Raw genomic sequence first — 27,930 nt, 5'->3', positions numbered from 1 at the left:
TTATAATATATTACAATATTCCGTTTCAAATCAATCAAATTGAATTTTAAGTCTAAACTTATTATATATTTCAGTATTCCAGTATTCTCATTGTGTTACTACCAAAAAAAAAAAAAAAAAAAATTACAAAATTTTACTTTACATGAGATCAAAATTTATGAAAAAATTATAATTAATTCAAAAAAATTACCACAAAATAATTAAAAAATGCAGTATTTTTTTTATATTACATTCGACTAAATAATAACAATTTTTTACATATTTTGTTTCTTTTCAGTTTCTTTTTTCACAAGACGTGCAATTGTATTTTTTATTTACCAATGATCACGAGAATAAATAGAAAATATAAGAAAAAAATGCACATCATAATAGAAAGAAAAATTTACACAATTGAATTAATATGACATTAATATGAATTTTAATAATTTAAATTTTTCTTCTTCATGTGGAGAGATATAGACGATGATAATCATTAGCTCCAAAAGCACAATTACATTTTGGACATTTACGTTGTCTAGTCTCATATCGTGTACGTAAACAATCCCAACAAAATACGTGAAAACATTTTGTTAAAACAGCATCTTTACGCTTAACTTTACAAGATGGACAAGTAAGAGTTTCTTTATATTCTCGAAGTTCCTCAGCCATTACTTCATCCAATGTTTCTGCAAGTTCTATTTTCTTCATTCTTTCAACTTTACGTCTTAATTGAGCTATTTCTTCCTATAATGAAATATATATGAGAATAATTAAATTTTAATTAATTTGTAAAATTTTTTATAATAATATAACAATTTTACCTGTAATCTTTTTGTTTTGTATGCTTCTGCTTCTAAAGAACTCGTTTTTTCAGCTACAACTTGTTGTGCTTCTTTCATTTGAGAATGATATTTTTCTAAATAAGACAATTAATATTTTTCTATTTTTCTATTGTAATTATTAATTAAATATATATAATATTACAAATATAAATATCTTTAAATAAATCTCTTACCGAGATGAAGTTTTAAATCAGCTGCAGATTGAGCACTTTCAATAGCTTTCCGCTTATGCATTTCCATTGCTTGTTGTCTCAAAGCTAATTCCTTTTCAACAGTTGCAAGTGAATTTTGTAAAAGACGTTCTTTTTCTTCTAATTTACGAACAACAACATTAGCAGCTTCAACTTGCGTTGTTAAGGTAGAAACTTGTTCTTTTAAAACGTCTTTCTCCTCTCTAGCCAATTTATGTAATTGATTACTTTTTATCCTTTCTGTCATAAGTTTAAAATTCGCATCATCTTTTTCACGTAATTGTTGAATCAATCTAGAATTTTGTTCTTGCATATCTTCAAAAGCTTGTCCAGTTACTTCCATTTCATTCAAAAGAGCCTCTTCTTCCTGAAACCACACACAATTCTGTTTAGCATTACCAATAGTTCATAGTTTTAAATAAGACTTATGTTTTATAGAATTTATCAAATATATAAAGTTACCTGCTTTTGAGAAGCAACTTGACGCTGAAGAGTATATGCTTGTTCTTCTAATTTTTTAATCTTTATTTGTGCATCTTCATCTGCCAATTTCTTACGTTCTTCTCTTTTACTTTCCTAAAAAAAAAAAAAAAAGAAAACAGACTTATTGATAAAATTTTTAAAAAGTACAAAAACTTTAATTATAAATTATAATTTAATGGTAAAAATACTTGAATTTTTTTTAATTGTTGACGTAATTCATCTAATTCTGCTCTTGTTTTCCGTTCAGCTGCCATTAGTTGCACTTTATCTCTTTGTTCTTTTCCAACACCTTTATACATGTCCAACAATAATTTCATTTCTTTCATTTCATTCACAGCTTTTCTGTAATTAAAACGATTAAATATAAATAATAAATAAATAATAAATAAATTATATTGAATTGAAAATAATACACAACATACTTAAGTTGTGCTTTCAAATCTCTAACAAGCTCCGATTCTGCTACTTTCGTATCTTTGGCACGATGAGCAGGATCACGATGTTCAGTTTTTATAGTTTCTTTCTTTATGTCCTTTTCGCGTTTAATATCTTTTTCTTTTTTTAAAGTTGGAGACGTTAAAGTTAAGGAATCTGGAGTGCCCTTATTTCCTTCTCCTTCTCCAACTTCAATAGTTTCTATTTCTTCTTCTCCAGATTCCCTTTTTATTGAAACTCCACTCTCCTCTTTTATCTAAATTAATATAAAAATATAAAAGTTTAAAGAATTATTTTTATAACATGAAAAATATTAGATTCAATATGAAAAAAATATGTTAAAATAATTTATTTTATACCTGTGTTGAACCTGGAAGAGAATTCGATGCATCTTCTTCTTTTCCACTGCCATCTGAATTATTGCCCTCTTTATTTTCTTGAGATGTTTGTTGACCCAATTTTGTCGTTAATTCTTCAATTTCTTTTTTTAACTACAATAAACGTATATCAACTGTAAATACTTTTATTCTGTTAATCCATTTTTTTTTTTAAATATAATATCAATAATATACGTACTTTTGGTATTTCTGATGAAGCTTCTTTATATTTTCGTTTATAACGATGAACTTCGCCTTTAAGTTGTTGATTATGATTCTGCAAAGATGTAATCAAATGTCTCATTTCTCGATTTATCGGTCCTGTTTGCTCATTTGCTGCTAAATTTTGTTCAAATTCTATTCTTAACATTTCATATTCTTTTCTTAATTGAGCTAGAACATCTTCCAATTGTATACATTCTCCACGTAATTTCTTTTGTGCCATTAACTCCTCACTCTAAAAATATTAATGAATTTATTTAATTTTGATAATTTTATGAAAAAAAAAAAGTACATTTACCTCCATCATTTCAATATGACGTAAATGAGCATTCTTGCTAGATTGCAATTGCTGACGAGCATCATCTAATTGCGTTTTTAATTGCATTGATTCATTATATAATACAGAAAATTGTGATTGTAAACATTTATATTCTGTTGTTTCAACAATTACTGATTCTGGAAGTTGTCGTATCTGTAAATATAAAATATTTTTCAAAGTAAAAATAATACTTGAACATAATATGATCATATAATTTTCTACTTAATTTTTTTTTTACATAATATTTTATCTATTAATATAAAAAAGTAAAACACAAGAAATCAGCAAAAGCGAATATAACATAAGTATTTATTGCACATGACATTAATTTACATTCTATACTGGGTATCATAAAAGTGTATACAAAAACCAAAGAACTCACATCCATTTTTAATTCTTCTACCTCTTTCAATGCATCGCGGTGTTGTTGATGCAGTTTATCCAGTTCTTGCAGCCTATTATTAGCTAACTCTCTGGTTTCTTCCAATTCTCTTTGTAAATCTTCAAGCTATAAAAGACAAAATAGAATTAAACATATAATAATAACATATAATAATGATTTTAATAAAAAACCATCATATAATAAAATATAATAATTATTTATTATAATTATATTATTTATTATATATATTATACCTTCGTTTGTGACACACTTGATGCAACTAAAGTATTTGGTTTGTTACTTCCTTTTTCATCTGTACCATGTATTTGTTGAAATGCTTTTAATTTCTCAATTGCTTCTCCAAGATGATGTTCTAATTTATCATTACGGGCTCGTATTTTATTCAATTCATACTGAAGATCTTCTACTTGGTTACAAAGTTCTAAAGCAAATGTATCTTTTGCTGTTATGGTATCTTGTAATTCTGACATCTATGAAAAAACATACTTATTAATACATAATTTAAATATTATTTATTAAAATAAATATAAAATTATTTTACCTTTAATGAAATGGTGTGATATTTTTCATGAAGTTGTATATTTATTGCTTGAAGATTCCTATTTTCCATTTGTATTTCAGCATTTGCTCTACGTACTACTTCATCAATATTAGGTGCTTCCTCTAAATATAAATAATAATTTTTCATAATAAATTTATTATTTTTTAAAAATAAATATTTTTTTATTTAAAATATATTTCAATAAAATACCTCCATCAAACTCTCCTTTAAGTGCAAGAGTAATTTTTTCATTTCTTTGAGAAAGACGGTCAAATGCCTGTACAACTTTAGAAACAGCACGTTTAGATACTTGAACACGATTTGCTAATTTATCATTTAACTCTTCTTTGTCCCATGAAGAAAGCTGCATGAGAAATGATGTTGTAGCTTCACTTTCATCTATAATTATGTTAAAACATTTATTATAAATTATAAAAATCTAAAGCTTTAATAAATGCAATTATTTAGTTTTTTTTTACTTTTATTTTCAGATTCATCAGCTGTTTCAGCATCAAATCTTTGAAGTAATATACGTATATCTTCATTTAATTGATTCCAATAACGATTAACAACATTAAGCACTGCATCATCTTGCATTTGTCGTATTTCCAATTGTTGAATTCGTTCTCTTAATTCAGCTTCTACTCTATGACGCTGTTCTAATCTCTAAAAAATCAAGATAATGTAATATAAAAGGAAATTATGAATATAATTTTATATTTTGATCAAGAAAGGATATAAAAAAAATAATCAACTAGAAAATTAATCTTTACTTATTGTAAATAAATAATTAATTATGATTCAATATTAAAATAAATAAAATACTAATAATAATCTTATCTAAATATATATTATGTCTTTTCGATCCAATATTGTTAATAATCAAATAAATATGGAATAATATTACATGCTTACATAATAAACTTTTTATATTATTAGTAATAAATACTACTTTTATATGACATCTGCATTTATAATGAATAATCACAAAAATAATAATATTAGTTGTAAAAAATGACAATGGTTTTATTATAAAGATTGATATATTAATATCTTAAAATCTTATGGCTAATATTTTTTAAACATTGCAAATTCATACATAATTCTATAAATGTATATTTGACAACTAACCTGGGCCAATTTTTTATTTTGAAATTGTAAAACTTTCATATCCATTTCTTCAAGAGTTGAAATAGGTCCGATTAAAATTGGTTCGAATTGAACTTTTTTAATAGGTGGCTGGGAACCCGAATCCCCACTTTCTGCAGGTCGCTTTGACATTTTGTCGTAAGCGTTTTTCCTTGTCTAAAAATTCAAATATATAAAAATTTAAAAATGAAAAACAAACACTTTGTATCTAATTTATTGCTTACAATCTTTGAAATTTTTTTATTGATCAAAAGAATCCGTACCTCGTAACGTATACTAATACCACCAGCGATCCTCTCCACAAATACCTTAAAGTTTCGATATCACTATGTCATTTTTAGATATCTAAAACCTGTCGAAAAGATTGTTTTCTCGACAGATCTTTACATTTTTATGAAAACGGTCGACAAAAAGTACTATGCAGAGTTAGAAAGAAGTCTCATGGGGCAATATAGGGGCAAGGGGAATCCTCCCCTCTTTTGCTCATCGACACGCGGTGTTATATGATCGTCTTTGTGAATGTGACACTTTCGACCAATATGCGTGCTTATTTATATGATTGTGTTAGTTCTATCAGAAATAACCAATCAAATTCACATTCCTTTCGAATGCTTTCTTTCCAACTCTACATACGTGCTTATAACGGAAGCCGCCATTATATCATAGCATTGCATACGCGGCAAATCAAAAAATAAAGCGAAAACACCATTCACCATGATTATAAAGATTAAATAGATAAGAAACATAGTTATCATTTACATTTTCATTTGGATTCTTAATTATATTGTATGTCCATCTGATGTAAATTGAATAAATTAAGAAAGGTAGATAACATCATCTTATCATATCAATTAAAGGAAAAGTAAAACAAAACATTAAAAATTAATATATGTAAGTGCAGATTTATTTTAAAATCAGACATTTCATTTAAGAATAATTATTTATATGTTTCTTATAACATTTTCATATTATTTCTTTAAAATATTTTAATCGAAAATATTATTATGCATTCAATTTATAATAATTTATTTTATAGATTTTAAAATTATAAATTTATTAAAAAGAATAATACAATAATAATTAACATGTTAATTCTATTTTTTAATAGAAGACAATTTTTATTATATTTCCTTTATTTTTAATTAATTATCATACGAATAAAATTAAAAATAAAATTATAATAATAGGTATCAATTCAAAAATCATTTCTAACTACAGATTATAATTAATAGAGATATTAAAATATCTATATTAAAAACCTAACCTATTTGAAAATTTTGAATCATAAATTTTGATTCCAGATTTTTAATTCTTCTGAATTCATCTACATTATGAAATATATACAAAAAATCATAATTTTGTATAATGATAATATATTTTTATTAATTTATTATCACTTTTCAAAAAAAGTTATATTTCAATAATATAGAAAAATTTCATTTCATCTTCATTTTATAATATTTTTAAAGTATAAATTATAATATTATAATATTACTTGTAATTATAAAAACTTGTTAAAATTCTTTTAAGATTATTGACATTCGAAATATTTATACTATGCTATACTTAAACTCTCTATGTTTTATATTTTTTATTTGCATTCAGTTCTGAAATTATAATGATCAAAGTTATAATAATAATAATATCAATATTATATTTAATATATAAATATATTATTATATTTATATATATTATTGTAATTTCGATCATAATTTCAATTGCAGGATTGTTTTATATTTCATTTTCGCATATATTCGAAGGATCTCTATGGAGATATGAAGATGAATTGATTGTATATATGAATATTTATGATATAAGATAAAAATCAGAGAAGATTTATTTTATCAACTATTAGATGATATAACATATGCATATGCAGGAAATTAATAAAGATAAATTTAAATTAATTTATTCGAATATATTGAATTCTGTTATAATTCTATGTTCTATCTATTGAAAATGATACTAAATAGTAAAACATATTTTGGATACAATATTTTGGATTTTAATTTTTAAATCGCCAAAAGTTTTTTTTTCTAAATATCGTTTTTTCTAAATATCATGCAAAATGAAGCTATCTTCAAAGTTTCAATCAAATTAGATGACAGGCTTTCGAAATTTCGCTTACTGAACCAATAAACGTCACGTCATTTCATTAATTATAACATGAAAATAATAAGATAATTCAATTCAAGGATAATTAAAAACATGGGATGCGAAGTCTTATATAATGAAAATATATTCTACACTTTATTTATAGTTGGTATTTAAATAATTTTTTGTTCATGTAAATTAAGAAATAGTTTATTTAATCATTAATAAGAAGTATATTATTTCATGTAAAAATAATTTGTTTGTATTGCAATGTAATACTTAATATATGATTTCCTAATATATGATTTATAAATAAATTAAAAGAATTAATTTATAGGTTAAACATTAAACGTTTCTATAGAAACTTGAATTGATTCATTCATATATAGATCAAACCTGTGAACCCGTCGCTTAACAAAACGTTATTCCTTTATACGTATTTTCGAAATTGAAAAATAAAATGAACAATCGTCCACTTGAATTAGTTCCTCCACCTCCATTGAAGTTTACTTTATATCAATGGCATCTAAATAATCGTCATAGGTATGAATATTCAATGATAAACAATAATATCACATTTTTTCTTTCATCTAAGTTTTAAATAATAAAAAAGACAAAATAATTGAACATAAAAAGTATTTATTAGGTATCGATGTTCGGAAGCGCAGCAAGAGTTAGCAGATCGATTACTTAATGAATCTCAACGTATTTGTGAATTGAGTTCTGAAACAGTAAAAAATAATAAAGAAGAAACAGATCATAGACTTAAAGAAAAAATTGAAGATATAGAATTTCGTAAAAAGGAACTATTACGTATAAGGAAAGAAGTTATCCTTGAAATTGATACTTTATCGATATATAAGGAACGTATTATGGATGCTTTATCATCCATAAGGAAAAGTGCCCTTATTATTTGCGAAAAGTGTCTCGTTTTTAGGTAAGATTTAATAAATAGAAAAAAAAACAATAAATGATTATCCAGCAAATATTTTTCGAAATGACATTGAAAATATAAATTAATATAATTGGTGATTTATATGCATACGAAATTGTTAAAAAAAAGTATGTTTATTTTTATTAATTTAAATAGATTTTCGAATAAATCAAATATGATTATATGATAATATGATTTTCTTAATTTAATTAAACGTATAATTTGTATCTTAATCATAAAAATATTTTAAATTTTTTATAAGAATTGAACCACAAAATTTAATAAGTAGTATTTTTATTATTATTTTAATTATAGAGAACAAAGATTAGGAATTGATTTAGTTCATGATGACGTTGAAAAAGAATTGATAAAAGAATGTGAAGTAATTAGGGGCGTCGAAAATTTATTAGTTCGAACTTTAGAACAAACTCAGGAACAAATACGTCGATTAAAAGCAACACTTTATTATATGGATCACGAACTTGAGGATAAAGAAAATAATTTACGTATTGACAAACATAATTTAACATTAAAAGAAACTAGTTTAAATTTAAGCATTTATCATGGCAGTTCACGACTTGATCCATCGTAAGTATCATTTTTTTTAGGTTTTTTATTCATCTTAATTTCATAAATATATTTGATTTATTAAAATTTATTTTTATTCATTAAGAACTATTGAATTGAATGAATGGGAAATGCAAACTAATAACAATATCATGATAGCTTCGAAAGAAGTAAATTGTGCTATAACTTTGCGTTGTTATATTGATACAATTATAAAACAAGCAATCGATGATCTAAATGAACAAAAAAATGCTACTAATGAAGCTTTCAGACGCCGTATCGAAGAAACCAAGGAAGCAAAAACAAAATTAGAATTACAGCATTCTGAGGTGTGTGTATAGTATAATCAGATTTTTAATTAAAAATTATAAAAATAGCCCACATTATATAAATACGAATATTATAAATATTATAATACATTTATTAATTTGAATGCAAGTCAACAAAAAAATGTTTAATATATATATATATATATAAATGTTTATATATATATATACAGATAATGCGACAAGCAGAAGAAATGAAGGAGAATATTACGCGGATAGAAAAATCAATTGCAGAAAAGGAATGTTTCTTAGCTTTGGCTCATACGAGACTCGGTAATCGTTGTCAAAGACCAGGATTAGAACTTACACGAGATCTAGTCGAAAATAATCTTGTAAAGGAAGTATATGATTTACGCGATGTTATGTCTAAATTGCAAGCAACTATGTTTGAGGTTTATATTTTATATTTTTTGTAATTTATTATATGATCATTTAATTTCATATGTAATATATAGTAATAATTATATTTATTCTTTTAGGCTCAGGCATCATTGCGTTATTTATTGAAAACACAAATTCAGATCGAAGAAGATATTAATGTTAAAACAAATACATTAAAAATTGATGAAGTCGATTGTATGACTCTTCGTCAGAGTATGTTCTATCATGTATATTGAAATTAATTCAAATATTGAATAACATCATTAAAATTTTTATATGATAAATATAAAAAAATAATAACAGTATTTTTTATACAAATTAAAAATATAAAAATTAATATTATATTACAATTTTCGTATATAAAAAAAAAATTAATTGAATATATCATTAGAAACAAAGACATTATATAATTTAATATGATACTTGAAATTGTATTTTGTATTAATCTCAGACATATAAGTATTTATGATATATGTAATATATACATATACTTTTCATTAGTTTGTAGATTGTGCTTCAATAAAATGCCACTATTGGAAGTTTATGTTTAGTTTAAAAGAGAATTTTATTCCTATTGGCTAATACTTATGATTCATACAATACTGACTGGTTGTCAAGTTGAGTATTGCTATTATTTTTGTAGTAGTGTTTTATCTATCTAGAAACAACATTTCAGTGCGGTTTTCCTGGTCGGCCGCGTATTTTTCTAAAAGTGTTAATTTGATTGTTCCTGATAAAAGTTCATAATTTCGAGGCAGTGAAATGACAAATATACATATAGAATGTGTTTCGTTCAATTTTATATAATATTTTATATATAAAGGATCAGGATTAATTACACATTGAATTAATTTATTTTTTTGAATCAAAAATTTGTGATATATATTTATATCTTCTGACATTTGTCAAGTAAAGTTCAAAAATAAAAATTTTAATTTTAAGAATCTGAAATTAAAAAATATATCAAATAGATTAAATGTGAAAATATTACGATGTTTTATGGATTATTTCAATCGTCATAGTTTTGATAGTTTCTTTAATAATTCAATGAGAAGAATTTATGATTTTCATCTATAGTCTTCTAATACATATCTTATTTATACTACCATTTTTACCGATATCTAATAATATTAATAGTTGTAAATTGATATAATAATTATCTATGCTATAGAATGAATAAAACAAAAAATTTCTTAGATAATCTCATTGTAATATAAATCTAGCCTAAAATTTAGAAAATTTGTGCAATTAAATAAAATTCAGATGTCGGTAAAAATGGTAACATAAGCAAGATATATATGACGTCATCATGAAGGACAAGAAACTCTTCTCATTGGATGAACTGTGAGTAAAATCATAATGGCGGTCGAAGTAACTCATAAAATATAATTTTACATATATATAACTTTCGATTGCATGGATTTTTAAAGTTAAAATTGTTATTATGATATTAGAAAATGTAAAAATATCTTACAAATTTTTGAACGAGAAAAATAAAGTTAGCCATATATTATAAGGCAGAATAATAAGACATGGCAAGTGACGCAATAATCTCGTTACCTGGAGAGATAATCGTGTATATTTTGGAAGATAAATTACTTGACTTTTCGGATGTCATTAATTTTAGTTCAACGTGTAAAAGTTTGTACAAAATTGTCAACGAAAATAATAAACTTTGGAAGACTAAATTTTTTCAAAGGTATTTGTCAATTTGAATATTGAAAAATTATTACAATAAAAAATCAAACAAATTATATATATACTTAACTTTAATTGGAAAATAATTTTTTTATTTATTTTTATTATGAAATTTGTAATGGATTTTAAATTAAAGCCGAATTTTTATTTATATTAGACAGAATAAATGAAATGTAAATTGCTATTTTAATTTGAAAAATATTTATATTTATTTAAAACATTGTAAATACAGATTATTTTAATAAAAAACATTATTCTTCTTAATTATAATAAAATATAAAATTTTTTAAATGAAATTAAAATAATTTTTACAAGTACTTTTATTTGATCTAATTTAATTTAATTTTTTTGTAACAATAGATGGCCACTTTTAAAAGAAATATATCAAACAAGTAAAGAATTAGAGCATCAGATGATAAACTGGAAAGAAGAAGTAAAAATTAGTTTGAATAGTAGAACTAAATTACTTTGTCTTCTATCTTCTATGTCTAATAAACACCATAAAAAACAAGAATTATCCAATTCTGAATTTAAAGAATTTGATTCATTATTTTGTCCAAAAGAAGGTGCTCATCCTTTAGCTTATTATTTTTTAATAGATGAACTTATAACATTGATTAAATGTCCTGCTATGTAAGTATATCAACATCAAATATATTTTTTCTTAGAATTTATTATTATTTAATAACATTAATATTTTTAGAGTAAGCAATTTAACACATAGATATTATGCTCTTAAAGTTGTTCGATATTTGAAACAAACTCATTTGAAAGGTGAATGGCAAAAGTTTATATCTTTACCATCAAAACAACAAACTTTAGAACGTGGTGCAACTATTGTAGCACAATGGAGTCAGCCAGAAAGACATGTATCATATCCAACAATATCATCAATATTAGATAATATTGCAGAACAAACAAAAGATTTACTCAAAGAACAACATCCAAATCATTCTATATTTTCAACTCCAACAGAGAGATTTATCTTTTGGAAAAATAATATTATTGATGACAATCAGTGGAATATTTCAGAAACAAGACAAGTAACAGATGCATTATGTAAAGTATTATTTGAAAAATTAGGATTTTATGGAAATAGTGAAATGTATTATTCATCAGAAAATTCGTTCATAGATCGCGTAAGTTATGAATAAACATTATAAAAAGTAAAAAAATAATAAATTATTTTATATATGAAATTATTTTTGAATGTATATAAAATTTTTTTATTAGGTTTTAGAACGTAGACGCGGAATTCCTATAACTTTAGCAATAGTATTTGAAAGTGTTGCTCGAAGACTTGGTATACGCTGTGAGCCTGTTAGCTTTCCATCTCATTTTTTATTACGATGGAAAGAAACATAGTAAGTTATTAATATGATTCATAGATAATAAATATATATATTTTAAATTTTTGCTAAAAACAAAAATTCTTATAGAATCTTGTTGTTAATAATTATGATATCAAATTTCATTAATTTAATTAAATTTACTTTAAATATTTCGTTTTACTTTAAATATTATGTTTCATTATAGTGCACCAGAATTTAAGGACACTGAAAATTATTATATTGATGTCTTCAATGGAGGTCAATTTCTGACTAAAAAAAATTGTCCTAGAATTGGAGGTGTTTCAAGATGTCCAATAGAAAAATATAATGTTCATGAAGAAGCAACTGCTGTAGAGGTTGATATAGAGTTTTTTTGAATTAAAATTTATTGTTATTATTATATTATTCTTTCAATTTATTTATTAATAGGAATAATTTTTAATAGGTAGTGACAAGAATGGCAAATAATTTAGAAATAGCTGCTAGACAACATACTCATATAAATGGTACTCATAGAACTGCAAGATTACGTTCTGCACTTGAACTTCGATATATGATACAACCCAATGACACGAACACAGTTTTACAATTAGGACGAATATATATGTCGCAACATATGGATTTGACTGAATTAGTAAAAATATTAGAAAATATGCAAAAGGTATTTTATAAAATTGATAATATATATTATGAGGGATTAAATTTATTTTTGTATCAAAGTCTTATTAAAATTTAAAGGATTTGGAGTTAATGTCAAGAGGACAAGCAAATATGATTTCACAGACTTTTAAAACACTCCAAAAATGTCAAAAAAGATTACAACCTAAGGTAATGCTTGTTAAAATTTTCAAATAATAAAAGTTTATCTTAAATTTATAATAAAGTTTATATAATTTATATTTATTCTTTATACTTTATTCAGGAAGAAATAAAACCAAAGAAAAGAATTCCAAGTGTAAAATATGCAATAGGATTGATAATGAAACATAAAATATATGGATATTTATGTGTAATAACAGGATGGGATGTCCGTTGTATGGCTTCTACAGAATGGATGAATGAAATGAACGTAGATGGATTAGAAGAAGGTGCAGATCAACCATTTTATAAAATATTTGTAGATGATGGTTCATGTCAATATGCAGCTCAAGGTAAAATTATTATTTTTTTGTTTTTTATTTATATATTTTTGTTTTTATTTATAAAAAAAGCAAAATATTTTTAATATATGAATTTATTATTAGAAAATTTATTACTGGCTCCTAATCCAGAATGGATAAATCATCATGCAATTGGCAGATATTTTTATAAGTTCAGTGGTGCACATTACATACCAAATGAAGAAAAAGCAAGAGAATATCCAGAAGATGAAAAAGTTTGCAACGAATTAATTGTTGAATATATGCAAAATGGAATAACATATAATACTACTTAACAATTTATATTCCTTAATTGGAATACAAGATAATAGTATGATAAAATAGTTATTTTTTCCTTATTATGTATCCCGCGCATAATATTAAAAGAAATAATATTTAAAAAAATATTTTCATAAAAGAAAATTTAAAAAAAATTTTTTTTATTTGTGATATAATTCATCATAAATTTTTTTAAACAATTTTTAATAAATTTTTGTTTAAAAAAATTAAAAAAGCAACAAATGAAACAAAATTTGTACAAATTGTGTATCACATATAATTTTCTATTATTTAAAATACTGTTGGCAGTTCAAATAAATAATATCTTTTGATTTTTAACTCGATTTATATGTGATAATAAGGTGTGTATGAATATATGTATAATAAGAGTGAGAAATGATTTATGTTTTAATGACATTTTTATTATATAAATATCATGCAAATGTAATAAACACCAAAGCTTGAACTGCAAACAGTAATTAATTTATATTTTGATTCCATTAGAACGATAACATTGTTATTAAAAGTTAATTTATGTACTTATAATAAGATTTAACAGTATATAGTAGATACAATAGTAATGAATATATATTTAATGTTCTTTATTTTATTTTACTGTCATGGGCTGTGCTCGTTTTATGTATATTCACAAGCAATCACATAAAAATAATATAAAATTTGTTCTTATAATATTTATAATACCATAACCAATTGCAGAGATAAACATATTGAGTATTTTGATATTATAATACAATATATTAATAATTGAATATAAGTTTACTTAGAATTGAATATATTTTATATACATAATATTTTTTTTTATATATTTTTTAAACTGAAAAAAAATCAATATTGTAATACTGATATCCAATTAAGATTTAAGCAGTATTGACATAATCATAAAATAAACATGCAATATTTTTTTACAATATTTAGTACAAAAAATATCATCTTTATAATAAAATATTTCACTTACCACTATTGTTAGAATATCAAGTCAAATATCAAGTCTCTAATTCTTATTACTTATCATTTTAATAATATTAACACATTGTATATATGTAAATAAAAAAAAAATCACAGAATATTCATAGTGTTAAATGTCACAGATACAGGTCAAATTTAATTTCACGAATTAGTTTCTTCTAACGATCTGTAATATAATTTTATATTTTTAAATATTATTATATATATAAAATTATATAGATATTTCATTAATGAAATAGAAAATTGTATTTACTTTTCCGCGGTACATTTATTGGAAGTATCATTAGATGATGCAGTAGCCTCTAAAATGTTTTTTTGACCTAGAATAAAAGATTATTTTAATGATTTATGATTTTTATTATATTTAGCTATTTTATATTATATTTATAAAAATAATTTTACCATGTTTATGTTGATATAATGCAGGTGCCCAACTGTAATTATTGGAACTCGGAATAGCATCTGTGCTGCTTGTGGACGATAATGGAACATCATGTCCTAAAGAAAGTGCAGTAGATTTTATACTGGCAGTGACGCAACCATTAGATTTTCCTTCTAATGAAATATTTTTCCTATAAATAATTTTTAAATATTAAAAATGCATACATATTTTTTTTAAATAATTAAAAAAATCGATACCTTAATTTATTGAAACTGGCAGTATCTTTTTGAGATATTGGAGATAATTGAATAGTTTCCAGCAATTGTTCAAATTCAAATATTTTGCTATTTTCATTATTTATAATACTAACATTAGTAGACGATGATGGCGAAGATTGTCGTCGTGATAATAAATGTTTTGATACTATTTTATTACTATCCAGTACTACTGAAAAAGTATACTTCATATGATAAATATGAATACATATATATATATATAATTTATATAAAATTTATATAAATTTTTAATTTTATTTACCATTTGGCACTATCAAATCAGATCTAGATATTTCTACTTCGTGATTAACTTTATTAACCATAGGTATCTTTGGAAGTTCTTTTTCACAGTCTATTGAATTTGAACGAGTTGCAGGTTCAGATCTTGTTTGACTTCCACAAGCTATTAATCCAGAAATTTCTTGCTGACAAATATTGGGTAATTGACTTAATTTTGATCTACCACATATCATTTGTGGTTGACAAAGATGTGAAGGACATGTGGAACGTTTGTCAGCAAATTGTTCATTACATGTTGAATCATGTTCTGGTTGTAAAGGATTAGAATTATGATGTTGTATAGTCGTTAAAGATGTTCTTGAATCACAAGTATCATCTACATGTTGATTAAAACATAATGAAGTCCAAGTAGAATTTCGATCTTGCATCTCAAATAACTGCAACATAATCTCATCTTCTAAACTATCAGTACCTCCTAATCTATTTACAATAAAATTAAATTATTAATTTTATAAATTATAATCATAGTAAAATTTTATTTTCAATAATATACCTCCAAATATCTCCTGTACTTTCTCGATTATTCTGTTGTTTTGTACGTTGTTTATTCTGAATCCATGCTGATAATGACTCGGCAACTTCTACGTCATTTTCTCCTGCAAATATGACAATATCACAAACATATTTTCATTAATTAATAAATATATTAATTATGATGTAACTAAAAAATATTATAAATAACTCAAAATGTACGATATTTATAAAAATTATTTCATATAAGATAACACAAGCAATATAAGTAAATTAAGATCAAGTTTCTGCCAACTTGAATATCATAGTACATATATAGGAATATTTATTTTTTGTTATAAAATGAAACATAAAAGGACGGAGATTAATTTGAAAAAAGACAGATAATTTCTTATAAAACTGCTTGAAAATGATTAGGAGTATGGGAAGTGGGATTTTCTTTCATAAAATCTTCATCTGGTTTCTCATTCGTGGGCTTTTCATTTTCAACACCTTTATCTAACTTGTTTTCCCGTTGTCTCTGCACATTATCTATAGAACCTCTGTTTGAACTTGTACCTAATTCAGTATATTATTGTATTACATTACGTATATACATACATATGATAAAATAATATAAAAAGGAATTTTAGCTTGTTCGAATAATTTAATATTATAAATTATTACATTTAATAAAATAATAATAAACGATTTATGTCATACCTGACATTGTTTCATCATCTACATCATTTTCATCATTAGAATTGTCATCTAAAAGTGTTAAATGTGGTTCGTTATGTTCGCATTCATCCAAATATATATCATGTTCACTTAATTCCTGAAATAAATTATAATAAATAAAATAAAACATAAATTATTAATAATAAATAAATCAATCAAAATTAAAATTCATGAATATATTTAATTATATTGGTTTTAATTTAAATATCTTACTCCACTATCACTACTGCTGCTACTAGACAAAAGATTCAGTTGTTGTTGATTAACTGTTGGTGAAGAATATGAAGGAGGTGGAGAATGAGTACTTGTAGCTGGACAATCTCCTATAGAACTATCATTCGTACTATGCATTTTAGGTGGTTCAGCTTCAACGACGCTTAAGTTATTTACTCTATGTTGTTTTAAACTTGTTTTTGATGAAATAGAAGATAATGTCGAAGAAGAACCAAGAGGACGCATATTTGAAGGTTCTCCTAATTCACACATAGGCATTAATTGATCTCCAGATAAAACATCACTGTTACTTCCACCAGGAAGTACATTTTGTACTGATCTACTAAAAATTACATAAGATTTGAATTTTAAAATATTTTTTTTTTTTTAAAAATATTTCTAAAAAAAAATTATTTTACCTCGTGGATGTGCTATTTTGATATGTTTCACCCGAACGAGTAGAATTGGAATTAAGTAATGAATCTCCAGCAGTTTGTGATTGTTGTTGCATAATCATAGGTGTCACATTTGATGTTGATCCACATAAAGTTGCTCCACTAGGTACTCGGGTTGCTGCTATAGCATTCCGTGATATTTCAATTGCTAATCTCTATAAGAAAAATGATTTATGTATGAATATAATATATAATTAGATATTATAAATTCGCATATTACCTCTTTTAATTCATTAATTTGAGTAGCATATTGATTTTGAACTGTAAGTAATTGACTGATATACCATTGTTGATCTCGACAACGTTGATAAAACGTTGGTGGACGTACTTGAAACCTATTATTTATTTTTATATTATACTTGAATATTATTATTACATATTAGTGAAAATAAAACATACCGCAATATAAGAGTATCCAATTCGGTATTTAAATATCCTTCAGTTGCAAGCAAATCTAGTCTGAAAAATCTATTGTATCCCCAGCATTCACCAATTTCGAAATCAGAAGCAAATTCTCGAACAATATTCTTACTTGTATCACGAGATCCTTGGTGAATCATTTCTACTCTATATTCATATCTGAAAAAAATTATTTTTGAATAAAATATGATTAAAAATGAAATCATCCCTACATACTTTGATGTCTCTGGCAAACCAGCACTTAGTTCTAGAAAAACAGATAAATAATTTCCGCGTACAACACCGTTTCCATCAGGATATACTTTTAATCTCCAACATAATCCATTAACATGTAAAGGTGCAGAATATACTGGATCTGCTTTTAATTGTAATTGTGTAAAATTTTGCATTGCAAATGTAGCACTATCATATCCCGGAACAATTTCGCTAAAATAATTTTAATTATTATAAGAGATATAAAATTATGAAATTTTTTGTAACTAAAAATATATTAAGTCAAATACCTATGAAAATCTGCTGGAACAGGAGCTGTAACAAAACTAGTCATTGGTTTCTTTCGTACTTGATGTATCATTCGTGAAAGATCTGCACTTTTAATTATAAGTTCAGAACGAGTACAAGTGTGTAATTGATGCTCTACTTCTTGCAATAATGCTTCTAGTTGTTCTGTTTCTAATGTCAAAGAGTTTTTCTGACTCATTAACGTTAATAATTTAGCTTTTAACTGAGAATCTAAACGTGCTATCATTAATTCTACTGCATTTCTGATTTCTCTAACTCTTTCATCTTTTGCAGCTCTTACAGATTCTACATTTCGTTCCTAATGTAAAAAAGCAGATATAAAATAATATTTTGATCTTCCTTAAAATATTTAATATTTAAAATTCACACATACTACTTCTTGAACAAGGCTTATTAACTCCATCAATCTTCTTTTTAATTGACCTACTTCTGCTTTTATTTGTGTAACATGTTGTTCATAAACTTCTTCTAATGGTTTAAAAGTATGTCCTGAATGAGTGCCACCCCAAAGAGCACACTGGTGACATATACATCTACGACAAGTCCAGCAATAAACAGACAGTTTTTCACGGTGCACAGTACACCTATTTAAAAAGACATAGACATTAGTATTAGTAATAATTAAAATAAACATAAGTTTAAATATTTTTATGTTATAAATAGAATATACCTATCTCTACTGGAATCATCGTGCCTAGAATTTGAAATACCAACAGCTTGAAGTGTGTCAAGTTGTTGTGTTACTTCTTCAACCCATCTACAATTTACTAATTCATGTAAAAGTAAGGAAGCTCTACAATGAGGACATTGAGAACGTTGTTCTGTTAACCATCTTCTGATACATGTGTAGCAACATAATTTACTGCAATGAGGACAAAGATGTGCATCTGTCAATTTTTCCATACAAATAAAACACCTGAAGACTTCTGCTAATGTCTAAAATAAAAATTTAAATATATATATATTAATTTATAATATATATATATATAATATTGTATAATTAATTGTTATATATAATTAATTGCATATATATATGTATAATTAATTACATATATAATAATATATGCAATGTAGTAATCAATCAATATATTTTTAAATTTGTAATTCAAATTTATAATATATTGATTATGGTATATTTTAAGTTTTAAATAATTTTTTTTTAAATATTATAGATTAAAATATTAAATTTGATATATTGAATTAAAATATTATATTTCATTACTTTTATAGTTTCATTTAATAAAAAAAAAGTATATAACTTAAACTATAATTTAAACTACACATATAAAAATAATTACAAAAATTTAAAACATTACAATTTTACAAACCTCTACACTATGATCATCCGAGTTTTTTGAATTAATTGATGTTTCTCTACTAGCCATTCTGTCAGTCATTTATTAATGAAAAATTAATTAAGTGTTATTGATCGTTGTATGTATTACTAGCTTTAAAAGTTATGCACATTTCCGACATTTCATCTTGAGCGGTATTATTTAACTATTTAACTGATTTAACAAAACGTTATTTCCAAAATGTATTCATCATTAATTATCGTTGCTTATTAATTAATCCAACATACACAAAATGCTTTTCAAGTACTTTTAAAAATTTGTCGAGAAGAATTCGATATTGTTATGAATCTTGATTCGCCATGAAGTAAAGTAATCTGTAAGTCTAATGGTAAGCAGTGTAGGAAACATCTAATTCTGTTAAATTTTTTTTTGAATTATTTAAACGAATATAAAATTTGTTAGTGAATATTTTTAAAATTTTTTATGCATGTAATACATAAAATATATATAAAATGTGATTTATATTAAGGATTATTTCTATATTTAATACCTAATTTTTTTTAAAATTTGATTATATTTAAAAAAAAATATCAATATGTACATTCAATATTAAAAAAAAAATAATTTATAAAAAAAATATTTTTATCAATATAATTATTTTTATGTTAATAATATATTAAGATTTTTAATAAAAAATAGATAAAATATATAAATAATGCGTTTATATTAAATTGTATGTTTCAATTAACAAATGAAATATTTTTTTATATATTTTTATTATAGATTTTCTTTATTTAAGTAGTTAAAATAATTTCATGTTATTTAAAAAGATTTCTGTAGATAATTCTTTTTTTACTTTTTTTAAACTTTTAAACATATTTCCAGTTTATTATTTGATTTTAAAATATATTATGTATAATTTGTAGTATATATATTTATTATTTATATATAAATACAATAAATATAATTTTTACTAAAAAAAATTTTCTAACGTCACCTATCTTGATTAAATCGTTATGATATGTTGTATTCTAGATATAAACGAGGATTTTACCTACAATAATAAGTGAGCATTGGTGCATAATTGATGAAGTTAATTTGAATATTATGTTTTATGAAATATAATTTGCATAACAATACGTAAAAATAGAATAAAAAAATTATAACAATTTAAATTTGTATCTTCATTCATAAGAAAAAGTAAATATATATAATATATATATATATGTACATATATATAAAATTCGTTTTAATGACTTCTAAAGTTTTGATGATTTTTATCATTAATAAAGTAACTATTATTTCATGAATTTGTTGAATAGTTGAAAATAAAAGTGTAAGAAGAACTAAATAATAATCGATTTTACATTAATCTTAATTTTGATTCATATAATATTACAGGTTACTTTTATCTTTTTTTGCTTATTTATAAAATTCAGATTTTTAAGTAAAACAAAAAATAAAAATAATTTTTTTTTTATTTGATATGGAAACTAATGCTTTAAATTTGTTAAATAATATAATTACAGGTTCTACATTTATATTACAAACATTGAATTTAAAATTTACATAATGGCTACATTTACATTAGCAAAGGTAGAATTACAAACTGATGTATACATGGTATGCTTGCAGCATGCCTTGTCAACAGAAAAATTTGAAGTAATGGGATTACTAATTGGAGATGTATGTTTTTGAACATATTTATTATTTTATATAATTTTTTATGTGTAAAAAATTATTATTTTATTAATAATTTTTGTTAGACAGAAGATAATATTGCAAGAATAGTGGCAGTCATTATTTTAAGACATTTGGATAAAAAGAAAGACAGAGTAGAAATTTCAACTGAACAATTATTAAAAGCTGTTGGTGAAGCAGATCGTTTAAGTGAAGAATTAAAACGTCCTGTACGTATTCTTGGATGGTATCATTCTCATCCTCATATTACAGTTTGGCCATCACATCTTGGTTAGTATATATATATTTTTGTAAAAACAAATTATAATTAAAAATATCATTTTAATCTAAAAAATTTATCTTTAGATATTAGAACTCAAACAAATTATCAAACAATGGATCATGGTTTTGTTGGTTTAATATTTTCAGTATTTTCAGAAAGTAAAGAATCTAAGGTAAACAATAAATAAATAATTCTAATATTATTATATTTTTAATTTTTTAAATGAAATATTTTATTTTAGGAGCAAGAAATTTCTTTAATTTGTTTTCAATCTCATAATGAGAAATTAACAGAAATTCCATTAGAAATTGTACATACACCAATAATATCAAATACATGTCTAAAAGTAAGCTCATAGATAATTAGTTAGAATTATTTGTAATTAAATTTCAATTATAATTTCTATATATTTTTTAGACAATGACAAATTTGTTAAAATTATTGGTACAAGAAGAAGAAGAGATGGCAGAAACATATAAAGATCAACAAGATATTCTTGCCAGCATACACAATAATGCTGGTTAGTTTATTTATTTTAATATTTGAAAGTTTTATTTAATATAACAAAAATTAATTCAATTATTAATTACAGTGAGAACACGAACATTAGTTCATATAACAGATATAATTACTAAGCCTTTGGTATTAATGTTTAAGAAAAGGATAGCTTTAAATAAATTACGTGCTGCATATCTTCGAAGGCAGCTACAAGAACTACAAAAAATATATAATTGATGAAAATTTATGTTATAATTAAAGACAATGTTTCTCTATTTTTTCGTGTGTATAAGTACATTAAGTTGAATTTTTTTTTATTGCATAGTAATGAATTCCCGTTTTATTTTCGTATTATTTATTATTATAGAAGATGAAACAATATTCTGCATAAAAACTGTAGTATTATATAAGAAATAAAATTTCATTAATTTTTTTTCACGTTTAATTTAGTGATATTTTATTAACCTAAATGAAGGATATACGAATGAAACTTTCAGTGATTATTTTTATTTTACTTTTCACGAACAAAGATCTGGCAATATTTGCACAGTTCTATATTTACACTACGAGAACAACAGTGTATTTAAATAGACTTAAATGTATTCAAAACACGGATTCTGCAGAACGAGAAAGATGTATAGGATGGGAAGGACTACGTGCTAACCTTTTGCGAGGCAACTTTTCTAAACAATTTTGTAATTTTGCAATTGTAGTTAACAATTTTGCAAAATCGGGCCGATTTTCTGCGTGGTATGACCAGCAAAGCATTAAGATGTCCTAGAAATAATATAAAGAAATTAATAAAAAAAATTTAACTTATTAATTAAAATTAAATTAATAATTATAATTAATTAAAATTATTTTATAAAAAATTAAAAAATAAAATTAAAATTTGTAAAATAATTTTTTATTATAATTTTGTACCTTTACATCACGAGAAGCTTGTAAATTAGCTAAGGTTTGTTTCATTCCTTTGCCAACTTGCCATATAATTGCTTCAGGAGGTTGTCCTTTAAATGGCCATTCTCCACATAAAAGTTCATACCATACAGTTCTATAATAAGTATTTTTAATAAGTTTATAAAAGAATGATTTCTTAAAATTATATTTTATATTATTTTTTTACACCAACCCGAACGCATAAACGTCAGAAGCTTCAGTAAAAGGTAATTCTTCTTGATCCCGATTTTGTTGAGGTCTTAATCGTCGAACAATTTCAGGAGCTAAATAACATAACCAGCCAGGTGGTATACTCAATGCATTTCCTTTTCTGTTTATAAATAAAACCATAAATATAAAATCATAATTATATTTTATAAAAAATTCAGATATAACTAAATATAATAAATATAATACAATAAATAAAATATATTTACCTATTTCCATAACAAAGTTTTGTAACACTAAATAAACCGAAATCCGTAATTACAACTTTTCCGCTTTCTAAAAATATGTTTTTACTTTTGAGATCTTTATGAATTATACCACGAGCGTGAAGATATCCCATTCCCTAAATAATAAGTCATATTAAAATATATTAAAATGTCGAAAATTATATTTTTTTATAAAAATATACCTGAGAAATCTGTTGAGCGATGATGGTGGTTTTATTTATATTAAATTTATCTTTACGTAAATGAATATGAGTGTAGAGAGTCATTCCTTTACTCATACTAGTTACTATAGCCAAGCGTGGAGGTTTCATGCAAGCTCCCATGAATAAAACTAAATTTTCGTGTCTAGTTTTTCGGAATGTAGCCACCTATAAATTTAAATATAATTTTAATAATATGAATGTAAATTAATTTTAACAATAAAATAATTTCAAATTATTTTATGCAATATTTTTCAATATTTATATGCAAAATAAATAATTAAATTATATTATAAATATATATTCAAATTTGAGAGTAAATCATTATATTTTCAAATATACTATTAATTATATGAAATATTATAATATATATATATTTATATATACCTCCAATTTGAATGCTTCCAATATTTTGTCATCATCTAAATAATAGTCCATATTTAAGACTTTAATAGCAACATTACCATGCCAGTAACCTCTATACACTGTACCAAATCTTCCAGTACCAATGGGTTCTCCAATTTTTAATTCATCATAAGGAATGTCCCATTCTCGCATAGATAACTATAATATTAAATTAATTTAAATATAATAATAACATTGTAAACATATATTAAAATTACGTACACTATTTTGTCGAGGCCAACGACTATCTCCTGGTTCTCCATCAGAGACTTGAGAATCTTGTGAATCAACTCTAACAGGTGTTCGTTCAGAATCTGTGCTAACGCTACCAGATCCTGAAACGCTCACCGTTCTTTCACTATCACTTGACATAGTTGTACCTTCGAGTTGATGAGTCTCTAATGTAACACCTTTTTCATTGAGCACAACATCTAAAAATTTAAAAGTAGAATATTATGAATTTTAATATTATTTATTGTAACGAAATATATTACAAAAAAATTACCTGGAAAATGGAACTGTTGTTTGGCAGGTGCTTGTAGAGTTTGGCTAGTATTGGCAGGTAGCAAAGCTGGACTAGAAGGCGTTGAGCTGTTGCAGCTCGAGGTATTTGAACTAGAATCCGCGCTCTAAAAAAACAATATAATTAATAATGTATACTAAATATATATTATTATAACGTATACTAATTTTTAATATGAAAAATAAAAAATTAAAATCATAATTAACATACCTGAAAAGGTATATTCATAGAAGAATGTGGATGCGATCGTTTTCGATCCCTTCGATTTAAAGAGCTTAATAAATTTGAATTATGATGATTAGGAGATGTTATACCAGGCTTGCTTAATATTGGAGAAACATTTACCATACCTAAAAAATTTTAGTTTTAATATTTTTATAAAAACAAATTATAAACTAGTAAAATTAGATTTAAATAATTTTATGTACATACCATCACCTTGTACAGTTCTTTTAAACTCATCAAAGAGTTCTTGAGGTAGGCCACAAGATGGTGGTACTTTGGATTCGCAATCTCGATGACATTTATATTTACATTCTTTGCATTTCAAACCAGTGCCTATAAACATTTGTTTATCGCAATAATCGCATGTTGTCATCATCTTAAACGTTTTGGTAAAACGGTGAGCAATTATATGGCCCATTCCTCGGGTTACAGTCGGAGTACGCGGTGACTTTGGCACTTGGAGACTTGTTACTATTAAAAATTGTGATTAAATTTTTCATATTTATATGAGATAATATAAAATTTTTAAAATAATATATTACATTTACCTGTTCCCTTAAAACTGTTATCATCACTTTCTGCACTAGAATAAGGTGGTGACTTAACAGGACTATTACTATTTAATAAAAGATTTTCCCCTGTAATGTCTGCATTACTACTGCAAGATCCTGTTTCTGTAGGTAAACGATTTCTTCGTCCTACAGAACTAACAGGGTCCATATTTCCACAACTATGAAAATAATAAAAAAAATATTTAATATCAATATTAATTTTAATTTTCTATATAAAAAAATCATTATAATAAAAACTAAATTATTACCTTGAAGCTGTATCTCCATTTTCAAGACGATTTGCTAATTGTGATTCATGAGATTTTGACTTAGTTAAAGGAAACACTTCTGGTTGTGATATTGTATTCTGTAAACCTATTTGATGTTTTTTATAAGGAGGAGGAGTTGTTGGAACTTTAATTCCTGTTTTGAAAAAGTAAAATTTTATACATTATATTAAATATAACTTTCACTATATATAAATTTCACTATTTCACTATTATAATAATAAATTTATAGAAAAAATAGAAAATATTTCTATATATCGCTTACCACGTCCTGGCCTTTGCAAAAGAGGAGTGGAAGGTGGACTAGTTGAAGATAAAGATGTAATGGAAGAAGCTTGTGCTAATATATCACTGTTAAGATTGTTGTTATTATTATGATATGGAATGCTGTCTTCTGAAGGAACAGAGCATCTTGTTGTACGAGATCTTGCTGGCCTAGGAGATGCTCCTGTACGTAAATGGTGTCTATCCCAAGAATCCCAATATAAATTCATATCACTGTTATCCATATCTCCTTTTAGGAGAACATCTGAATAAAGAATTATAGTATATATATATAAAATTATATGTCATATTTCAATATATTTTTATAATCATAATAATATCAAATAAATAAATTATTACCCATATATCGACGAAGATTGCGCAATGCTCTACATAATCTACGTAGTTCTTCTTCATGTTTAACATTATTTTCTCCCAACATACTACCTAATTCATGCTCAGATTTCTCTTTAAGAGCTTCAAGTGAATTAGCTTTTGAACAAATCATCTAAAATTTATTAAAATAATATAAAATTTAGTAATAGAAATATAAAATTTTAATTATTTAATATAATATAATTGATATATAAAAAAACTTATATTTAGTCATACCTGAATAGACTCTTGAGTAAGACCTACTACTCTTAACCATTGTTGCAAAGATGGATATTGTTTCATCTCTGGAGGTAATGATTCTTCTAAAGCCAATTTGGCTTTGGTTACAAGTTGCTTTGAATATAATTTAATAAGTTTTCCCTAAAATAAATAAAAAATCTAATCTATTATTTTTTGTCATCAAATTAAGTTATTTTGTTTAAATTATATAATTACTTAAAAATGTATTTTAATTATTGATACTTAAATGACAAATTAAAAATATTTTTCTCATTAGGATCAAAAAATTTATTTGAAAAATCTATTTGAAAAACTATTTTAAGAATATTTTATACTCAATGATATAAACTATAATCTTTTGAATTTTATTGAAATATTAAAAAAATAGTAAATAAGTATTTTAAAAATAAAAAAAGATATTAAAATATCTTTTAAAGAAAGATAAATTATAAGCACGTAGACACAAATTTCAAGTTAATAAAGAAATATATTTGCAACTTGTTGACAACCACAAAGCAATCCTTCACGAGGTCAAGGCGATCATTCGAAGGAAGTAAAGGAAAAAATAGGAAAGGATCTAAAGAATTGCGCGCTCTTCAAGATACCTCGAGCGTTCGAATTTCCTGTTGAGTAAGTTCTGCACTGGTTGAACATTGGGTCCTCAAGCCTTCGAGTCGTTCAGCAGAGATGTCAATCATGGATTGAACGACATCTAAGGCTCGACGGATTTCTTGTTCAGCATCTTCACCGTCCGCCATCCCGTGTCACGATGACGGCCTCTTGTTTCGTTCTATACGAGGCTAACTCCTATTTCACAGGCATAATTTCGCTTGCCCGAGGCTCCTATCGGTCACGGCTTTATTACTGACTCTTCGTGTAACCAAACCACTTATCAACATTGACAACCATTTTGGCCGCCTATCGGTGACGTCAATCGGTGCCCGACAATCCAGGATTTCAGTACGTTTATTTGAACGATATTCGCGTTCGCAAAATCGCTCTTCTTGATTATCTATTCTATCAATAATATTTTTAGTTTATTTAATGTTATATTTGTAAAATTTACTATTTAATATTTTTTTTATATTTTTTTTTATATTTGTCATTCTAAAATATATTATTTTTCTTCTTTAAGTATTAAAAAATTTTTAATGGAGGAATTAATAATTTTATTAATTTTATTTAAATTATATGTATTATAATAAAAAATAATTTTATTTCTGAATAAGAAATATGTATTGAATGCATTTAAGGCTGTTTCAAAATAAAGCTAAA

The 27,930-nt window shown here is 24.3% G+C and overlaps 6 protein-coding genes across 30 annotated transcripts; 3 read left to right on the top strand and 3 right to left on the bottom strand.

Moving 5' to 3' along the window:
- Positions 1 to 197: 197 nt before the first annotated feature.
- LOC107993895 (E3 ubiquitin-protein ligase Bre1) lies at positions 198 to 5,465 on the bottom strand. 2 transcript variants are annotated; one of them, XM_062072307.1, is made up of 16 exons: positions 5,205 to 5,465; positions 4,924 to 5,097; positions 4,272 to 4,458; positions 4,003 to 4,191; positions 3,793 to 3,914; positions 3,485 to 3,721; positions 3,231 to 3,356; positions 2,828 to 3,001; positions 2,507 to 2,764; positions 2,290 to 2,421; positions 1,918 to 2,186; positions 1,684 to 1,837; positions 1,475 to 1,588; positions 995 to 1,397; positions 801 to 895; positions 198 to 723 (listed from the first exon to the last, which is right to left on the bottom strand). In XM_062072307.1, the coding sequence occupies exons 2-16, from the start codon at positions 5,071 to 5,073 to the stop codon at positions 442 to 444; spliced, it is 2,892 nt and encodes a 963-aa protein (XP_061928291.1). In that variant the 5' UTR covers positions 5,074 to 5,097; positions 5,205 to 5,465; the 3' UTR covers positions 198 to 441. The 2 variants fall into 2 exon arrangements, with proteins under 2 accessions (XP_061928291.1, XP_061928292.1); XM_062072308.1 differs by having other exon boundaries at positions 995 to 1,379.
- A 178-nt stretch (positions 5,466 to 5,643) lies between these two features.
- Positions 5,644 to 9,801, top strand: LOC107993846 (tektin-1). 6 transcript variants are annotated; one of them, XM_028664832.2, is made up of 8 exons: positions 5,677 to 5,832; positions 6,666 to 7,200; positions 7,373 to 7,578; positions 7,682 to 7,972; positions 8,285 to 8,557; positions 8,643 to 8,865; positions 9,036 to 9,254; positions 9,342 to 9,801. In XM_028664832.2, the coding sequence occupies exons 3-8, from the start codon at positions 7,496 to 7,498 to the stop codon at positions 9,477 to 9,479; spliced, it is 1,227 nt and encodes a 408-aa protein (XP_028520633.1). In that variant the 5' UTR covers positions 5,677 to 5,832; positions 6,666 to 7,200; positions 7,373 to 7,495; the 3' UTR covers positions 9,480 to 9,801. The 6 variants fall into 6 exon arrangements, with proteins under 6 accessions (XP_061928298.1, XP_016905961.1, XP_028520633.1 ...); XM_028664831.2 differs by having other exon boundaries at positions 6,666 to 7,204; XM_062072314.1 differs by lacking the exon at positions 6,666 to 7,200 and having other exon boundaries at positions 5,644 to 5,765; positions 7,425 to 7,578.
- An 85-nt stretch (positions 9,802 to 9,886) lies between these two features.
- On the top strand, positions 9,887 to 14,367 carry LOC107993898 (F-box only protein 21). Of its 6 annotated transcripts, none has more exons than XM_062072313.1 (11): positions 9,890 to 10,152; positions 10,507 to 10,587; positions 10,761 to 10,942; positions 11,302 to 11,574; positions 11,645 to 12,080; positions 12,175 to 12,305; positions 12,478 to 12,628; positions 12,718 to 12,933; positions 13,011 to 13,100; positions 13,195 to 13,423; positions 13,517 to 14,367. In XM_062072313.1, the coding sequence occupies exons 3-11, from the start codon at positions 10,776 to 10,778 to the stop codon at positions 13,705 to 13,707; spliced, it is 1,884 nt and encodes a 627-aa protein (XP_061928297.1). In that variant the 5' UTR covers positions 9,890 to 10,152; positions 10,507 to 10,587; positions 10,761 to 10,775; the 3' UTR covers positions 13,708 to 14,367. The 6 variants fall into 6 exon arrangements, with proteins under 6 accessions (XP_016906059.2, XP_028520646.2, XP_061928297.1 ...); XM_062072311.1 differs by having other exon boundaries at positions 10,698 to 10,942; XM_017050570.3 differs by lacking the exon at positions 10,507 to 10,587 and having other exon boundaries at positions 9,887 to 10,152.
- On the bottom strand, positions 14,278 to 19,906 carry LOC107993879 (E3 ubiquitin-protein ligase TRIM37). 10 transcript variants are annotated; one of them, XR_009829052.1, is made up of 18 exons: positions 19,764 to 19,906; positions 19,106 to 19,371; positions 18,809 to 19,019; positions 18,417 to 18,733; positions 18,130 to 18,339; positions 17,893 to 18,072; positions 17,714 to 17,828; positions 17,458 to 17,648; positions 17,039 to 17,381; positions 16,808 to 16,922; positions 16,598 to 16,663; positions 16,128 to 16,230; positions 15,597 to 16,054; positions 15,317 to 15,506; positions 15,080 to 15,249; positions 14,931 to 14,997; positions 14,667 to 14,843; positions 14,278 to 14,525 (listed from the first exon to the last, which is right to left on the bottom strand). XR_009829052.1 is itself a non-coding variant. In XM_062072301.1 (17 exons), the coding sequence occupies exons 1-17, from the start codon at positions 19,830 to 19,832 to the stop codon at positions 14,819 to 14,821; spliced, it is 3,096 nt and encodes a 1,031-aa protein (XP_061928285.1). In that variant the 5' UTR covers positions 19,833 to 19,906; the 3' UTR covers positions 14,278 to 14,818. The 10 variants fall into 10 exon arrangements, 8 of the variants coding, with proteins under 8 accessions (XP_061928285.1, XP_061928287.1, XP_061928286.1 ...); XR_009829053.1 differs by having other exon boundaries at positions 15,317 to 15,503; XM_062072301.1 differs by having other exon boundaries at positions 14,278 to 14,843.
- Positions 19,907 to 19,987: 81 nt separating this feature from the next.
- Positions 19,988 to 22,636, top strand: LOC107993881 (lys-63-specific deubiquitinase BRCC36). 4 transcript variants are annotated; one of them, XM_062072334.1, is made up of 8 exons: positions 19,988 to 20,118; positions 20,766 to 20,930; positions 21,260 to 21,416; positions 21,497 to 21,701; positions 21,777 to 21,865; positions 21,935 to 22,039; positions 22,111 to 22,213; positions 22,286 to 22,636. In XM_062072334.1, exons 3-8 carry the CDS (start codon positions 21,303 to 21,305, stop codon positions 22,426 to 22,428), a joined length of 759 nt encoding a protein of 252 aa, XP_061928318.1. In that variant the 5' UTR covers positions 19,988 to 20,118; positions 20,766 to 20,930; positions 21,260 to 21,302; the 3' UTR covers positions 22,429 to 22,636. The 4 variants fall into 4 exon arrangements, with proteins under 4 accessions (XP_061928318.1, XP_016906037.1, XP_061928319.1 ...); XM_017050548.3 differs by lacking the exon at positions 19,988 to 20,118 and having other exon boundaries at positions 20,728 to 20,930; XM_062072335.1 differs by lacking the exon at positions 19,988 to 20,118 and having other exon boundaries at positions 20,743 to 21,066.
- Positions 22,185 to 27,622, bottom strand: LOC107993880 (kinase suppressor of Ras 2). Of its 2 annotated transcripts, none has more exons than XM_017050547.3 (16): positions 27,261 to 27,622; positions 26,653 to 26,796; positions 26,401 to 26,548; positions 26,042 to 26,305; positions 25,759 to 25,912; positions 25,487 to 25,668; positions 25,146 to 25,409; positions 24,924 to 25,063; positions 24,696 to 24,819; positions 24,413 to 24,621; positions 24,173 to 24,349; positions 23,768 to 23,953; positions 23,568 to 23,701; positions 23,324 to 23,461; positions 23,116 to 23,245; positions 22,185 to 22,968 (listed from the first exon to the last, which is right to left on the bottom strand). In XM_017050547.3, the coding sequence occupies exons 1-16, from the start codon at positions 27,411 to 27,413 to the stop codon at positions 22,795 to 22,797; spliced, it is 2,721 nt and encodes a 906-aa protein (XP_016906036.1). In that variant the 5' UTR covers positions 27,414 to 27,622; the 3' UTR covers positions 22,185 to 22,794. The 2 variants fall into 2 exon arrangements, with proteins under 2 accessions (XP_016906036.1, XP_061928294.1); XM_062072310.1 differs by having other exon boundaries at positions 26,653 to 26,814; positions 27,261 to 27,398.
- Positions 27,623 to 27,930: the final 308 nt, after the last annotated feature.

The sequence above is a fragment of the Apis cerana genome, linkage group LG3 (assembly GCF_029169275.1).
Source record: "Apis cerana isolate GH-2021 linkage group LG3, AcerK_1.0, whole genome shotgun sequence".
Taxonomy (NCBI): Eukaryota; Metazoa; Arthropoda; class Insecta; order Hymenoptera; family Apidae; genus Apis; species Apis cerana.
The sequence above is the reverse complement of the archived record's forward strand: the minus strand, read 5'-3'. Positions and strand labels throughout refer to the sequence as shown.